The sequence below is a fragment of the Patiria miniata genome, unplaced genomic scaffold, assembly GCF_015706575.1.
Source record: "Patiria miniata isolate m_02_andy unplaced genomic scaffold, ASM1570657v1 HiC_scaffold_29, whole genome shotgun sequence".
Lineage (NCBI taxonomy): Eukaryota > Metazoa > Echinodermata > Asteroidea > Valvatida > Asterinidae > Patiria > Patiria miniata.
In genome coordinates, this window is record NW_024037068.1 from 709,912 (window position 1) to 727,423 (window position 17,512).

The 17,512-nt window shown below is 38.5% G+C and overlaps 1 protein-coding gene and 1 long non-coding RNA gene across 2 annotated transcripts; both read right to left on the minus strand.

Moving 5' to 3' along the window:
• Positions 1-709: 709 nt before the first annotated feature.
• LOC119736136 lies at positions 710-5,745 on the minus strand. Its single transcript, XM_038210148.1, has 2 exons — positions 5,594-5,745; positions 710-4,061 (listed from the first exon to the last, which is right to left on the minus strand). Exon 2 carries the CDS (start codon positions 3,058-3,060, stop codon positions 949-951), a length of 2,112 nt encoding a protein of 703 aa, XP_038066076.1. The 5' UTR covers positions 3,061-4,061; positions 5,594-5,745; the 3' UTR covers positions 710-948.
• Positions 5,746-5,756: 11 nt separating this feature from the next.
• Positions 5,757-8,809, minus strand: LOC119736137. Its single transcript, XR_005272280.1, has 4 exons — positions 8,779-8,809; positions 8,098-8,158; positions 6,139-6,337; positions 5,757-5,787 (listed from the first exon to the last, which is right to left on the minus strand). It is a non-coding gene; the product is annotated as an uncharacterized LOC119736137 (long non-coding RNA).
• Positions 8,810-17,512: the final 8,703 nt, after the last annotated feature.

Below are 17,512 nucleotides of genomic sequence, written 5' to 3' on the forward strand. Positions count from 1 at the left end.
GAAAAGGTAAACAAAATGTGTAACTTTGTAAAACTAAGATTTGGAGTGTTTTGGTCTGTTATTACCAGTTCTACATAAATCACTTAAAAATGATCTCTTAAACCTTAAACATGTTCACACTTACATTAGATAATATGTAGATCAACAGCTGAATTTTCTTACTAAACTACTATTTGATATCTTGATGAAATTAAACTCCCTGTAATCCGCACATCCATGGAGTAAAAAAACCAGACAAACAATTTTGTGTGACAAAAAGTCTGGGAAAAAACCCCATGAATAGTACTGATTAACATGGATATTTGTGAACTATTTTTAACACTGTTTAAAATATTCAGGATGAATCTATGATTTATATAAATGCTTATTGTTTGCAATAATGTTCATAAGTTTTAATAGTTAATAGCCTTAACAGTTTTCAGAACGAAGCAGATTTTGATTTCCCAAGTTCATCTCGAATTAATTTTGAGTCAATTGTTGCACCACAAAATGTTGTTTTTTCAACTTTTTTGATTGCTGAATCCAATGAAGGCCTATTGGTATTCTTTGGGTTATTCTGTTCATTTTCTTCTACCGGTATTTGTGTGGTTTGTGTGTTGATATTAAATCTGATGTAATGACATCTATTAATTACTAGATGAGGCAGCAAGCCATTTTCCTCGAACCATTTCTGAAGATTATTAAAGTTGTCTTTCTACTCTTTGCATCTTACTACTGTGATAAATTATGGCTACTTCATCTTGGTGTACAATAACGGGACAAACAGTGACGTTGTTCAAGAAAATAGCATAAAGAAGAAACCCAATCTGGGTATATTACATTACAACACTTCAATCATGTTCTTACTAAAAGTTGGAATGTTTGTTTCCAAAACAAGGTTTTTGTCATGACATTTCTCAGAACTGAAATTATATTCTATATTCAAGAATATTTTTCTTGCTTAAGAAATTAATTTTTGGGTTGTGTGTAAATGTCATAAAGAAGAAATCCAATGGAAGAACAAGGTATTCCAGTTGATACTTCCTTACAGTCAGACAAAGACGATTTGTATTTGGTATATTGATATCTATGTTCAAGATAACTGGAAAACCAGTCATGAGTAGTCCCACGGATCCCTATTTCCTTCAATTTATCAAGCAGGATGCCTTTGTCAATGGCCGTGAATGACCTTTCTAATTCACCAAATTTCTCAAATTCATCGGGGTGTTTATCATTGTTGATAAACCTAACTTCTTCTAGGAATTGTTTTGTTTGTTTGTGGACAATCCTTTCAAATATTTCACCAAAACAGGACAAAGTCCATTTCTCCTTACATTCTTTCTTCGTGAAGAATACAGTACGTTTCATTATTTTCATAGCGTCAGGAAAAACACCTTGGTTTAAAGACTGATTTAGAATGTGACTTAAGGGTTTGCTTATAGATTTTATAACTTTCTTGACAACGTACGGACTTATCCTATCAGAATCAAGAGGTGAATTATCTTTGAAAATCTCATCTGCTGTTTTTTCAATTTCTTCAGATGTTATATCAGTGAAGTGCATAGTCGCACAGACAATAGGTGTTAGTAGATGTTGTTTTTCTAGATGTTTTTGATTAAAAGGTTTGCCAGGTAGCCGATAAGTATGAACTAAATTCGCCATTTCATGTTGATTAGCTTCTTTAGAGATACACGAGCATACTCTGCTAGATTTATAATTATGTTGTTTCAACCGATGAGCTTCATAGGGAATATCAATATCATAATTGTGGAATTTAGAATTATTGTACTTTTTTTTAGCAGTTTCTATCAACTGCTCAAGTTCCTTACAGATCTTATTGTACTTTGAATACATCTCTATCTCCTTAAATAGTCTCTCTTTTTCTTCGATTAGTTTCTCGTTTTCTTTAAAATGTCTCTCTTTTTCTTTAAAAAGTTCCTCTATTTCTGTAAATCTTCTCACTTTTTCTTTAATATGTCTCTCTTTTGCTTGATAAAGTCCCTCATTTTTTTGAAATAGTTTCTCCTTTTCTTCAGTTTTGTCTAAAATTTTATCCGTTATCCATGTGTCTTCAGTTAATGGAAAACATTCATTGTGTGATGTATAAAACATTGAGAACAATTTATTACACTTTTCATTGGGTTTGTTTAAAGAGTAGACATGGCTCCAATCAGTTTTCTGTAATTCATCCTTTAATTTGTTGATGTCTTGGTCTCGAATTCTTCGAAAAAGTCGTGGTTGTTTGTTATGAGGAGTAAGGTGCGCAACTGGAGAGAAAAAATATATTGGATTATGGTCCGAAACATCACTTTTTAAAATCCCCGCAGTGGTTTGATACTTTGCATTCGTGATAATGTTGTCGATTAACGTTCTCCTTTCAATTCCTTTCTCTGTGCTTACACGAGTTGGACTGTTGATAAGAAATGAATGGTCATTATTATTGACAGCTTCCTTAAACGGATGATTGCTGCAAAGATTGATGTTGAAGTCCCCCATTATGTAAGAGATTGTTTTGTTGTCCTTCTTTATCGTGGAAAGGATATTGTCAAAAGATTTCACAAATTGACCATACAATTCTTTGTTTTTTCTGCTTATAGTAGGAGCATAAACAACACCAACAACAATGTTTCTACCAGTTGGGCATGGTATTTCAATGAAAATGGAATTGCACCAATTTCCTTGTATTATCAAATCTTTCTTTAGTTCAAAATGGATGCCCTCACGCACGTAAAGACCAACACCACCTCCTTTTTTACCCTCTCGGTTTTGACCAACGAATTTGTAACCACACATATGTAAGTGAGGACTGTTCTTTTTGAGAAATGTCTCAGAGAATCCAATAAAGTTCCAATCATATTTCAGGCAATCTAAATAGTTATTTATCTTTAAATGTTTGTTAATAAGATCATCTGCGCTGATGAAAATCCCAGATAAGTGATTTCCATGACTTTTGTTCGAATATTTTTTTCTGAACATTTTACTATCTAACGTTTCACTATCTAACGTTTCACAGTTGCCGGAACCACATTTCTCCAGAAATGTATACCGGTGTCTGTTATTTTCTGTATTTTTCAAAGCCATATTATTGGGACCGCAATTTGGATGAGTCTGTCAACCGCGGTAAGCTGACCAGACTGAAGAGGGCAAAGCATTGTTTAGGGTACCTTTTCTAACCCCCTCCCTCATGCGAGGGTGGGCAGTGCTGTCCTAAAGAGGCTGCCCAGTCGCCCTGGGTGCTGCCGAGCTTTCCTGGTTGCCCTCAAAGTTCAGGAGAAGAGCGACCACTCTCCCAAAGGCCGCCTACGTGCAGGTTTGTGACTAACAACTGCCAGTGCTCACCAAACACCTGTTGCCTCGCCACTCGCCCATCGCCGCAGGACTTTTGCAGTGGATGACCAGGACTTACTATGTGTCACGTCCATGCTCTAACGCGCTCCACAAGCACTTGCTGACACCGCCTTCACGACCGTTGGATCCACTGTTGATCTCATCCGCTCGCTCTGCCGGGAATCAGTCTTCACATGCAAGGGCTGACATACCCATAATCCTTTGAAACTACTTTGCCAGGGGTGTGGCCGCTGTCGCATGCAGACAGCTACAAGTATAGACTGCCAGCCAAGGCTAACGAGCTCTACCTGCCCGGGTTTGTGATCAGAGTTGTCCTTCTCCTAGGCAGACAGCCGTCCTAGGCTGACGAGTTCTACCTACCCGGGTTTGAGATCAGAGTTGTCCCTCTCCTAGGTGGACTGGCAACCAAGCCTACGAGCTCCACCTACCCGGAGCACCTGGTTATAGCGCCAGGAACACGCTGACACCCTCTGCCGTTCAGTAAAAACAGGGTTGGCACGAGAAGCCAGACAGTAGGATTTGGTTAGGAGAGGCTAATGTTGAGACGCTGTGCTATGTAATGGGATATTTCAGTGGGAGAGGAGCTGCTCATTTCTCCAGTCCACCCCAGCACGTCCTAACCCATTTAACCCCAAAGCTATATCTTGTATTTTCTCCATTGATGACTCTCTGCTTCCTTCCTGCTGGTCATTTTCTTGAGTTGGATTGGAAGTTTCATGCTTCCTCTTTTGACTCTGTGAATATATGAAACAAAAATTAAGTACAGAATTTTTTTTTTAAAGTTACAAGGGCTTATTTACATTAATGTTCTAAACAGTGACCCAAACAGGGGCTAGTCCAGGTTTGGCTTGGGGGTGTTTTCTTTCTTTTTTCCTATATATAGCAATCCATTGTATTCAAAGTTGTCCACCTTTGGCATTAGCAATCAATGTACTTCATACAGAATTTGCCTGATATAAGTGGCTGCTTAGTTTTATTGCCCCATGAGGGATATATAGCAAGTTAGATCATTTTGTTTTCAGCTTCTGCAGAATGTCATGATGCAATAGCAAAGTTGTATTTCTCATCAGGGAAATTTGGTTTGTTTCGCAATGCCTTGGGATCCATTGTGTGATTCCCAGGGGCTGTGACTTTTCATTGTACAAGTTTGTGCGCATTCATGCTTTATTACCTTTTCCTGGATTCTTTTTTTTTTTTTTAGATATGCTGCACACCTACAGCCACACGGTTGCCAAGGCAAAGCGTCAGTCATTGTCAAGGAAAGCTTATCCGACTACATAAAGACACTGTAACAGAGCATTGAAATTCGTGAACCCCCCCAAACATGGCCTTTCGAATGTTGTGTTTCTCAGAAAATATGCTCAGTATGATTAAAATGTTACATTCTAACTGAAGAACAAATTCTTAACTGCATGTCAGTGAAAAAAATCGCTGTCATCGATGCCAAAATGTCAATACTGGTTACTGTCAAAGCTGACCTTCAAGTCTGGAAGAAATTGTTCGAAAACTTCCCCAAATGTATATATTTATCCCAATTTCTAGGAATTTACCCAAGTTGTTATTTCACAAGTATTTGAACAATTATATCATCTAAGTATATTCAGAATTTCAGCTTAATTGGTTGTTGTGGACGCTAGTGTTACGCCTTGAACATCTCCAGTTAATAATTGCCAACATTACTGACACATTGCTGTAAAAAGTGGCTCTCTAAGCATTCTACACAAAATCCCAAGTACCCGGGGTGGTATACCGGTAGCTTCAGTGGCGTAGCTAGGAATTTTGTAGTGGGGGGGGGGGGGGGGGGCATAGGGGGGCATCAGAATATCATTGGGGGGGGTGGGCACATATCGCAAATGTCCTATTGCAGTTTTCCCAGTTGGGTCCCATAATGCCTCGCTATATCCATTGACATAAGAAATTATAAATAATAAGCCGTTGGCTATACGACTTACAAAAACCCTTTCTGGTTGGGGAAGGAAAAGGGGCATTATCAGTATTTTGGTGGGGGGGGGCACAGAAAATTTGAAATCTGGGGTTCTCTCTGGTATTTTGGGACACTTGCTGACGTTACCTTTCATCTTGGGCGAGTTTTTTTCTTGCGCCTAAGCGATCACATTGTTTAGTGATCACTTCGTTATCACATCAATCACATTATTGCAAGTGGTCTGTAGAAGATTTCTAAATTCTATAGAAGATTCATACATTTTCTTTAAGGTCCTATAGGTCTTAAAGGGTAAGAAGAAATGAAAAATAAGCAAGAACTCACTGTGTCAGAAGAGTTTTCATCTTGCTCGTCGTCGAGCTGTAGAGCAACGGCCTCATCACGCGTGATCTTTTCTTCTGAGCCCTTGATGCCGTCTGGGCTGTGCCTTTTTCCAACTTGTTCGTAGTTGGGCTGTTGAGCGACGGCCTCATACCGCTCTACATTGTATCTCTTTTTCTGAGCACTCTGGACTGGGCCTTTTTGCCAGTAGAAAATAAAAGAGAAATAGGAGCAAAACGAAAATACGGTAATCAATAACACAACAAGCATGCAAATATTTCACATGGCCATGTGACACTTGTTTCAATTTTGCCGTAATTAAAAAGCCATTGAGAGTGTTATTGTGTTTGGAGACAGTTATCATTAAAGGTGTTAAGTTTTGCTTAAAAAATAACAAATTTACCTATCACCAAAAAGTACGTAAAAAGTTCTTGTAACGCCAAGGATGAAGAAATAACGAACATTCTGATCATTACAGTAGATTGAATTTTTTAAACCAAGATACATGTACATAAAGCTAAACAATGCAAAACAATATCGACGCTTACCTGCTTTTTGTGCTGGCCAGTGTCTGATTCTTTTTCCTTTTACAGCCTTTGCCCGTGCCCTGCTCCTTAGAGGTGCAGCCGTTGGTCTTGAGCTACTGTGTTTGAGTGACAGCTGATGAGAAGCTGGCTTCAGTCCCACTGATCTGTTCCTCCTGTTCACTCAGTCCCTCAGTTAAGCCATTTGTTATATTTTTTAGAACTGATACAAAAAGAAGAAAAAGGCAACCTGTACTTCAGAAGGTGTCCGAAAAAAGCCTCCAAAAATGAGCCCTCGAAACTCCCTCTATTTCACAGCACAGTGCTTTTCAACAGCGAACAAATCTTTCCAATCCGGTAAATATTGATTGAGTTATGGCCAATGCAAAATAAGTACCGATTTTTCAATCAGTCCACGGTCTCCATTGTCATTTGTCAGGAATGTAAAGGAGTAGGGCTAGGGGAGTTTTAATTTCTTGACTGTTTAATCATTCTTTCTTTATCTGGCTCTTTTTTGCAACATTGACCATTTATCCCTTTGGAAGTATATTGGTAGTCCAGAAAAGGACTGTTTGGTTAACTTCTTAGATGTTTACTGTGCTGCTCTGTCTCTGCCCTCTACTTGGTAGCCTTTTTCATGGATGCAAGTTTTGGCACGTCTCCTTCGTGTGGCAGTCAAAACATCAGTGGTCGTGGACAAAATGAAAAAACGGCACTTGTGTTCAGTTGCCCATAACTCAATAAATAATTACCGGATTGAAAAGAGTTTTTAAAAAACTAATGAATTAAAAAGCTAATGAATTAAGCTTTCTAACAAATCGTCACCGACACCACGAACTGACACTCTCTGCATCACATGTGTACAAAACATTTTAAAAATTCAAATTTTCTTTTTTTGCCGATATTTAACAGTTTGTATCATGAAGTTTAACATGACGTAGTTAAATTTCTGACATCATCTAAAATAAGCAAATTTTACTAATGAATTTTCAAGAAATTGGTCAATTCTGGTGTTTTTTGTTACCACGAAGTGACACTGCACAGAGTGTCAGTTCGTGAAAACAAAAATTTACGTGTTTTCAGAGAGTGCGCGCATGCAATAGCGTAAGGGAGTGTCAGTTCGTGAATCGAAAATTGACGTGTTTTTCGAGAGTGTGCGCACGCATGCACAGTGTATGCGCGCACTTTCCCAAAACCGTCAAGTTTTGTTTTCACGAACTGACACTACATGTAACTAACAATATTGCATGCATGCACTCTCCAAAAACACATAAATTTTCGTTTTCACGAACTGACACCTGTCTTAATCATTTAATTGCTAATTAACTAAGCATATTTTAACAATATAACGTTTATAATTGAGTAGTTGGAGCATTTCACGTTAAATGATACTAAAACCAGATAAATGGATTATTTTACTGAGTAAATTCGTGTCAAAACTTTAAAAGCGTTTTTCTCCGATTTGTATAACTGCAACGCTGACCACCGTGGTGTCAGTTCATGGTGTCGGTGACGAAATATGTATAGATATTTGCGATGTATTTTTTTTAAGACAGGGATTTTTTTTAAGACACCCTGTATCTCTCTTTGAGAGAAGATCAAAAGATGAGGAAAAGGTGGCTCATGCAACAATTTCCACAAAGTTTCCATAACTATTTTTTCACCATTCAATAAATACATGTATATATCTTGTTATGGCCATACAGAAGATATTAAACATAATTTCCAGCTATATGCAAAGATTCAATATGTAGATGTTGTAGATTACAAAACTGAAATGACATTTTTCAAGTCGTCCCCCCCTCCCCACACTTACAAAAGGAATCTCTCTGGAGTTCTGAACTTGGTACACCCATGCTAAACAAAAACCAATTTGTTTCCTGATGTATTTCTGACCACTGCAATTTTTTGTTTCATCCATTGTACAAGTGTTCAGTTGATATTCTACTACACACGAATTGTAAGGGAAAAAAATGCACTTACCATATTGTTCCTGTTTCAACTGCTTGGTCGACTCAGGCATTTTTAGCATACTCTTGTTATTCTAAACGAAAGAGAAGAAATGCAAGTGAAAACCAAGTTAGCACACCACATTCAGTTGCCAGAGAGAGGAAGGCAATCTTACAAATAGTGCAAGGCAAGAAAAAACAATGTTGTGTCTGTCGTCTGGGGAGACTCCTTGAAGGAACTGTTATCTTGGACCAGATTTTTCTGGTGCCTGAACGATCGCGGGTTTAGTAATCGCTTGGGTATCACATCAATCACATTGTTCAAAAGTGGTCTAAAGATAGAAGACTTAAATAGAAAATTCATACAGTCTCTTTATAAAGATCCTATGTTTTTTTTTGTAGAAATTCTATAAAACGTTTGAACTCTAAAGAATGAAGATATATTTTTCATGAAATTCTACTACACATGCTGAACTATAACATGACTGCCTGCTGCAACTAAATCTAATGAGCATGTACGTACAGTAAACGAAAGAGATGTGGTTAAACCATGGAGCCAAGGGTAAACCATTGATTTACTTGTGTAAATAGATTTTTTTCTTTGTCGAGAATGTTGAATATCTGATGTAAAGCTAAAAACAAGCATCAAAATCCGTCAACTGAGGCATTTTGGATTTCCGACCACAGTTGAAGTGAAGGAATTTTAAAAACTCACCTGTACGTTTATAGCTGACATTTGACTGCCAGCACCAAAAATAGGCTGTTCACGGCTGTTCACGGGTTTATATACTCGCACATCAAGCGGAAGTTGTGCAGCAGGCGGTGACCTGAATTTTTGAGACTACGTGATTGGTGCTCATACAATGATGTCATGTTCTATTCCTGTCATGTTCTAGACCTGAATTTTTGAGACTACGTGATTGGTGCTCATACAATGATGTCATGTTCTATTCCTGCCGGCATTGCGTGCGCATCACCGGGAATTCCAAGTTGTACAATAAGCCCTTTCAGAGTTCCAACTGCCCATTCGTACCCTGTGGCAACGCGCATTGTTTGTCTCAAATGGCCTTTGACAACATCGCGCCACTGACTTTACAAAAAGGCTGTTTGTGCATTGTGGGTACTCTCAAAGGGCATTTGAGACAAACAATATGCGTTGTCACAGGTTACGAATGTGCGTAGTTGGAACTCCGAAAAGGCTTATTGTTGTGTAAACTTTGACGGGAATAATACGTCATTTGCTTTTGCTGTAATTTCAGAAATGGATGGATTTGGGGGTTGGTAATAATAGCTAATATTGTTACAATGACTTTAAAAAAAAACTTTTTGGGTTCGTAGATGCTATACAAACCAAGAAAACCATCATTTTCCTGTAGTCTGGTTCCTTCACTCCATTTAAGATGAAACGGAGCAATGTATAGACGTTGAGGAATTGTAAGGTCGGGGAACCAGTCTAGCAGGCTTGTACCCGTTCATAGGTGTGTAATCGATTGCAAATAAATGTGGACTTACTAAATATGGCCAATTGGGGTCAGTAATTGAAAAGAGCCAGTTTTTTTTTCCAACGCAGGTCGGCCGATCAGCGTTGGAAATTGATACGAAAATGCTACTTTTTACAGGATGCTTTAGACTGTCATTCACCAACAGCCCAGTAATATATTTCAAAATAATTTGGTAGTTATATTTTTTGATGTTTGTATTTTCCCTTTAATCCATCATACTTCAACCTCGTCCCCAGTGCTTACTTTATTTCCAACCTCGTTTCCAATAGTAAGCCCTGGATAGGAAACTTCCTTCCTGTATCCTGATTCGATATGGCAATTTGCTAGCAATGGATTTATATCGTGTACTTGGTATTGTTATTTCCAACATGCATTACATATGTTTTCACGACCATTGTAATTATAACGTCCACACACCTTCTAAAAAAAACCTTTCCTTTCCAATTTGCGCATATTAATATAAAATGGGATATTGCATATTGGCAGGATAAGATTGTAACAATTTAACTTCGACAACAAGTGTGTTTTCGGAACTCACGGCACGACGAATTGATGTTGTATTTACCCCAGCATACAAAAACAAACGGTAATGTAATGCACAGGTTGATCATACCTATGCCCAAGAGTATTTTACAATGTTGCAATCAACATTCTAAAACAGGTTTACTTTTACTCACTGGAGATATTTGTTGGAATTTTGGTAAGAGATGAAGAGTTAGATGGTGATTGCATGTCAAAATATGGCTCTCCTCAATGTTGTTTTTAGAAATTTGAAAGTTGAGCTACATTGTACTTTACCTGTTAATAATTCTGCCAAAAACTGACTTGCAAGATGCTATTAATGTGGAAAGAAATGCTCGAGTTGGCCATTCAAAAATGTGGTTTTGCTATTTGATATTGTTTGCCCTTCAGTTGCAATAAGTCTAGCAGGCCTAATGGTGTTTAATATTTTTAAGTCATCCTTTTGTCATACATGGCACTTCATAGAAAGGTCATGTGTTTTGATGGGATCCTAGAATAACAGTGTACATGATTTACTTGTGACAGACATATACATTTCAAATTTGTTTGCACGACATATATTGCATTCGACTTTGGTATTTTTTCCGTTTTATTCAATTTACTCAATGCATCCATTGCCATTGGTCTATTTCTCATGAGGGGAATTTCCACTTGTGCCCACAAAACTCAGTAGGATCCATTGAATTCAAGTTTTTTCTCACCTCTCCCATGGGCAGATTGAGGGGTTAGGAGGTTTACAGAAAAACCCAGGCAACAAACAAACAAACAACCCAACACAACCATTGACACAAATGCTTTTATGGTCTATAAATCGGTATTTTAGTGCCATATTTAATGAAAGGCTCCTATGATTGACGTAGGCTCTCTATAATTTGATTGGTTGTTTTGCACTGCCGGTTGGGAACATGTGTGTTCTTTTTATGTTTCGGGCTATGATATGCTAAATGACAAAAATATGGACAAAGGGGTGCATGTGGAACACGCACTTTGAGCATGTACTTTGTGACCTGGTTTTGTGCATGCATCATATTATAGCATTCAGAGTCCACTCACTACGTGCATGCACAGTTTACAAGCAGACAAAAATAAATTACAAGCAAACTAAGTACAACAGGGCCCAATTTCATAGCTGCTTAACAGTAAGCAGAAAAGTTGTGCTTACTATAGCAGAAAATCATGCTGCTGCTTAAGCACTATTTCATGCTAACGGTTGCGCGCGAATGAAGATTTCTATTGTTACGTCACTGATTTAAGCAAAGTTTTCTTCTGGGGTTAAGCGTGCTTATGTGCTTACTGCTTAACGGTTCCTGATGAAATAGATGGAGGCTTGATAAGCGCAAAGTCGGCTGTATTAGCAGCGCTATGAAATTGGGCCCTGCTCATTGGCCCACAGCCAGGCTTTGTCAAGTATTACAGAACAATTAAGATCTTCGATTGGCAGGTTACCCCTCCAATTTATAATCCCAATGCCTATGTTCCCCAATCCCTGTGTTACCCAACCCTTATGTTCAATCCCCATAAGTCCCTATTGTTCCCCAATCCCTATGTTCCCCAATCCCTACGTTCCCTAATCCCTATGTTTCCCAATCCTATAGGGTTAGGTTTAGAGACTGGGGAACATTGGTATCGGGAAACATAGGGATTGGGAAGCATAGGGATTGGGGAACATAGTACTAGGGAACATATGAATTGGGAAACATTGGGACTGCGGAACGTAGTACATGTATGCACCCCTGTGAACTACTTCTCAAATGTTCAATTTACACACTATCCATTAGACAATAGACAAAACAAAAATATCTCCAGGAACACAGGAAGACAGCAGAACTGTCTTGATTACCGAGAACTACAATCACAGAATTTTGGCGATTCTGCTATCAAAATAAGTTTGTATCGAATTGTTATACCGGTACATGTACGTGATTCCAATGCCTGGCTGCTACAATCCCGGCTGATGAAATTTGATCGTTGTTATGAAATTCCCGCCAATGAAATGCAGTTTATATAGTTTCAAAAAGGACTTGAATCCTAAATAGGGTGTCATGTGCAGAGGCTGATTGTGACTTAGTTTGGCATTTTGTTTGTTTTTCGGGCTGTGATAAACTTATTGACATGCATGTGTAATGTGCACTTGAACATGTAAAGTTTACGACCTGGTCAGAGTCTAATTACATACACATCAGCATACAGAATGTAAACAGTACTTTCAATTTATAAGCAGACAAAAATAAACTACAAGCAAACACAGAAAACAACCAACCCTACTGGAAAAACAAAGGTCCCAAGTACACAATAGTTATATATCAAAAGCCTATATATGCAGAGTGTGTCATGGAGTCATTGAAGCACCGGTGGAATTGAACCACCCACTTACATCTCCCTCGGCAATTAATAATTTTGCCAACATTACTGACACATTAATTAATCTATTAGTCAGTGTGATGTTGTCAAATTATTTCAATTCATCCATTGTCATGGGCTTATTTCTCATGAGGGGAAGTCCCGCTTGTTCCCACCAAATTCAATAGGATCCATTGAATTCAAGCTTTTTCACCTTCTCCATGGGCAGATCAAGGGGCTATGGGACGGTTTACACAAAACAAACACCGGTACCCTGTCAACAAGCAACCAAACATGCCTGCTTTCTGTAAACTGCATGGTGTTGGATTTTTTTTCATTTAATTTTTTTTATGTTCATGTTTATGTATACATCTTCTTGCCAAATTTCTAACCAAATATTCCTGCATATGGACCATGTGCCATATGATGTCATGCCTACAGGCAACCGTTAGCGAAATATTGAAGCATCTTTCACATGTGATTTGCATCACATTTAACATTATGGTATGTCAACACTTTATACCATTCAATAGGTATTCGTGTACATGCAGTGCACATTTGTAGAGAACCATTTACTGAAAAATGGCACCACTTGACTGCAGAAAAATTCACCACAAGACGCTAAAATTGGACTACAGTATATACTGAATGTACGGTTTAAGTTTAAAGCAAATTCCAGTAGATCCTGAATATAAAGAAAATTGTAAAAAGCCATAAAAATCTGAATACTTTACCACCGAGCCTAGAATTCCAGGGAGGTGGCAAGTATTTTGTGATGTTGCAATTGATGTTGGTAAAGTATGTGAAAGAACATAGTTCCACGACTAAGTTCTCCAGATACGGTAGGCCTATTGGACTTTGAAATATGCACCTTTAAGATGACATCTCATGACCCAGGATGATTTGCGAGGGAACAAAAAGAAGACAGAAAAAAAATCAGAACAAAAAGAAAGGCTTTTTCACAAATTTGCGCAAAAGCCAAAAATCTGACTGGCCTGAAACAACACCCCCCCCCCCCACCCGCAAAAAAATTCTGGATATCTCCCCCCCCCCCTTGCTGGTAGTAACTAACGTTTATCACGAGCCAGTTATGGCCTATCACACTGGTGTTTCCTTGGCATGAAACAACTGAGAATATTTCTGTTCCCCCTGAAATATGGATTGGATGCCAGTCCATTGCAGGTTACCCCCTAGCTACTGCTGATCAGTGCTGGTACCCATGTATACTCAGGGGGCCAGGGGAGGTAAAGTGGCTTGCCAGGGGGCAACATATTGCCAGCAGTTGGATTCGAACCCCTGACCCTAGGCAAAGCTCCACCATGTCAGTATCTTCTGAATTGGTATTCAATATTTCAAAGTCATCCTTTTGTCATGATACTTCATAGAAAAGTCATGTGTTTTGATGGGATCCTAGAATAGAACTTACAATGTACATGGTTTGACAAATGCTACCGTAATTTACAAGCAGAAAGGCTTAATTAGTTCAATTTTTCATATTCATACCATGTTATATATGATGGAAATATTGAGCAAAATATTTTTGGGGGCAAATTATTTCAATGCAACCATTGCCAAGGGCTTATTTCTCATGAGGGGATTTCCCACTTGTTCCCACAAAATTCAATTGAATTCAAGCTTTTTCACTTCACCAAGGGTACCCTGGCAACAAGCAAACAAATATGCCTACTCTGTTGTTTGTGCTGTGTTTGCCTCGCCTGGACTTTTTCCAAGGAAGAGACTTTGCGATCACTATGTCTGTCCATATGTATGTACATGTAGTATGTAGGCCTTTGTAGTATACCTACCCTATTTTCAAATGCCATGTACTCGGAAGCAGAACTATATTTTTTGCCTAATTGTACATCACCTTTAAATTACACATTCATAAATACCGAAGAGAGTTTACTGCCATTCCCATTAAACACTTTTCCAGTGTCACTTTGAAATTTGGACTCCTATGAAATCCACTACCTTTTACCGTTTTATTGGTTGAACGTTTTCAATCCTCACGTAAACATCCATGCGCAATACTTCCAGTGAGTCAGTATTTCATTGTCCTAAATTCACAACTTACTCACCACAGCTGCATCTGCGGGTCTTCGCGTCATACGCGCCATGCGCGCGCCACTCTCCATAAAAGGAGTTATTTTTACATCTTACTTGTGAGCTGGAAACTGTATTATAAAGCTGAGGGGCAAAAAGTAAAATTGTTGAGCAAAATCGTTGGAAATTTGTAATTTTTGACTTATTTGGCATGAAGCAGCTAGATTTGAACCCCTGACTGTCTGATCATGAGTCGGGAACCCTAGGCCACACTCCGCCATATATATCAATATCTTGTAAATTTGTATTTTATATTTCAAAGAAACTGTTGTCATATATGTACTTCATAGAGAATTACGATCACTGTGTTTTAACAGGAACCTAGAACTGAACAAGCAATATACATGATTTATGTTTATGTACCGCGGTACCAGTAGAAATGAAAAAGCAAGGTACATGTACATGATTTACTAATGTACCGGTACAAATTAATGTCAAGTTTTCATGTTCGTACCATATTAAATTGATGAAGGCAAATTTGGGCAATTTTTTTTTGGGGGGGGGAGGAGAAAGGGGGCCCAAATGATTTCAATTCATCCATTGTCATGGGCTTATTTCTCATCAGGGGAAGTCCCGCTTGTTCCCACAAAATTCAATAGGATCCATTGAATTCAAGCTTTTTCACCTTCTCCATGGGCAGATCAAGGGGCTACGGGACGGTTTACACAAAACAAACACCGGTACCCTGTCAACAAGCAACCAAGCATGCCTGCTTTCTGTAAACTGCATGATATGGTGGTTGATTTTTTTTAATTTAATTTTTTTTATGTTCATGTTTATGTACACACCTTCTTGCCAAATTTCTAACCAAATATTCCTGCATATGGACCATATGTGCCATATGATATCATCCCTACAGGCAACAGCTGCGCAAAACATTGAAGCATCTATTACATGTTATAAATTTGCACCACATTTAACATTATGGTACATGTATAAATTAACACTCCTGGTGTGCATGCTGACATTTTCAATGAGTTACAGTGTTTTCACAAGACAAATATGGGTAGGGTCTACCCTGGCAACAAGCAAACAAATATGCCTATACTTTCAATAAAATGTTGTTTGTGACTTTGTCCAAGAAAGAGACTATGCGATTACAATGTCTGTCCATGTACATGTATGTAGGCCTTGCCTACATACATGTACATGTATTTGCAAAATGTACATGTACATGTCTGTGGTATTTTGGTTTAAATTTCTTAAAATTGCAGTCTCATTTCAATGGTTGCTGTCCAATTGGAATCAAACTTGAATCATAGATGCATCACAATAACCTTCATATGATAATCATGTCAAAGGTCACATACGAAGTTCAAAGATCACATACCAAGGTCAAAGGTCATCTGAGGTCAAGTTGTAAAATAGGCTGAAAATGTAAAATTGGTCTCGTTTCAAAAATTGAAGTTCAATTGGAACTTAATAGATGCAACATGACAACCTTCATATGATATTGATGTCAAAGATCATTCACCAAGGTCAAAGGTCACTCTTTATGATGATTGCAATAGCAGGCAAGACGCGTGGTTGGAGATCAAGAACCGATTTAATTGTTTTAATGTTCCATGTATACATCTTCCTCTCAAATTTCTATCTAAACATTCTTGCATAATTAATAGAGCATGTGCCTATATATGCCAACAGGCAACTGCTGGGCAAAACATGCATCTTTTCACATGTTATTTGGCCCACATCATTGAACAGTATTGTCAATCCCTTGAAACCATTCAAAATTTCAAGAGGTATTTCAAAATCAAGCCGGCATTTCCTTGGCATGAAACAATTAGTGAGCATATTTTTGGTCCCCTGAAATACGGATGGGATGCCAGTCAATCACTCATGCCGGCACCCATTTATACTCCTGGACGGAGAGAGGCAAGTGGAGGTGAAGTGGCTTGCCCAAGGACACAACATATGACCAGCAGCTGGATTTGAACCCCTGACCGTCCGATCAAACACTAGGCCACTCTCCACAGTGCCAATATTTGGTATAAATTAGTATTCAATTTTTCATTCCAAGTCATATGCTTTTGTCATATACATGTATTGCACTTCATACAGGTGACATTTTTTTTTAACTCCAGCAGAATGTCATGATTGCAAAATCAGGGTATTTCTCATCAGGGGAATTCCAGTTTTCTTTTCAAACACCTGGACATCCACTGGATGTGAAACTTGCTGAGGTTTCAACTTTCATTGTACAAGTTGGCACACATTCATGCACGAATGGCTTCTATAAATTTAAGCCGACATTTGAAGAAAAAAAGTAGGGATAAAATGAAAGCCGCAGCGCCACAAACACTTTTGGGGCAAGCTCCATACAACAAATAGATTTGTTGATAGATTTGGATGATATGGTTGATAGATAGATTTGGATGAAGGAAGTGTAATATCTTGAAATGTGCAAATTTTAATGCAAAAAAACGGGGAAAAAAACAGACAAGACATGCCGAGTAAACCTAGGTCCTAGAGTTCATAAAATTCTTGCAGAATGGCTGTTCCCTGGAAGTCATTTCAAATGAGTGGTCTACACAACAATCTGGATTGAGCCAATTTTGGGGTTTCCTATATGACAGCACTGCCCCATTTCCCCTGGCCGGGGCCATTTCATGGCACTGCTTAACAGTTAGCAGAAAAGTTGTGCTTACAGCAGGAAATTGACTGCTAACCCTAAGCACTATTTCATGGAATGGATGTGCTATAAGTTGGAGATTTCTGATGTTAAGTCACTGATTCAAGTAACTATTCAAGCGTACTTTTGAGGTGCTTATTCTGCTCACGATCTCAAGGGCGACATAATCAGTTCTCAAAAGTGGGGGATGGGGGATGTACCTTGCTCAGGACTAATGCCAGCGCAAAGCCCTAACGACATGGGGTTTGGGGTGCATGCACGGTCTTCATGAAATAGAGCTTAGCAGAAAATCATGTGCTTAATAGCGCCATGTAAATAGGCCCAGTCTAAATCTTAACCGGGCTAAGCCA

Bases quoted from the DNA above. Each gene is read 5' to 3' on its own strand.
- LOC119736136 (XM_038210148.1), bottom strand. From the start codon at position 3,060: ATGGCTTTGAAAAATACAGAAAATAACAGACACCGGTATACATTTCTG.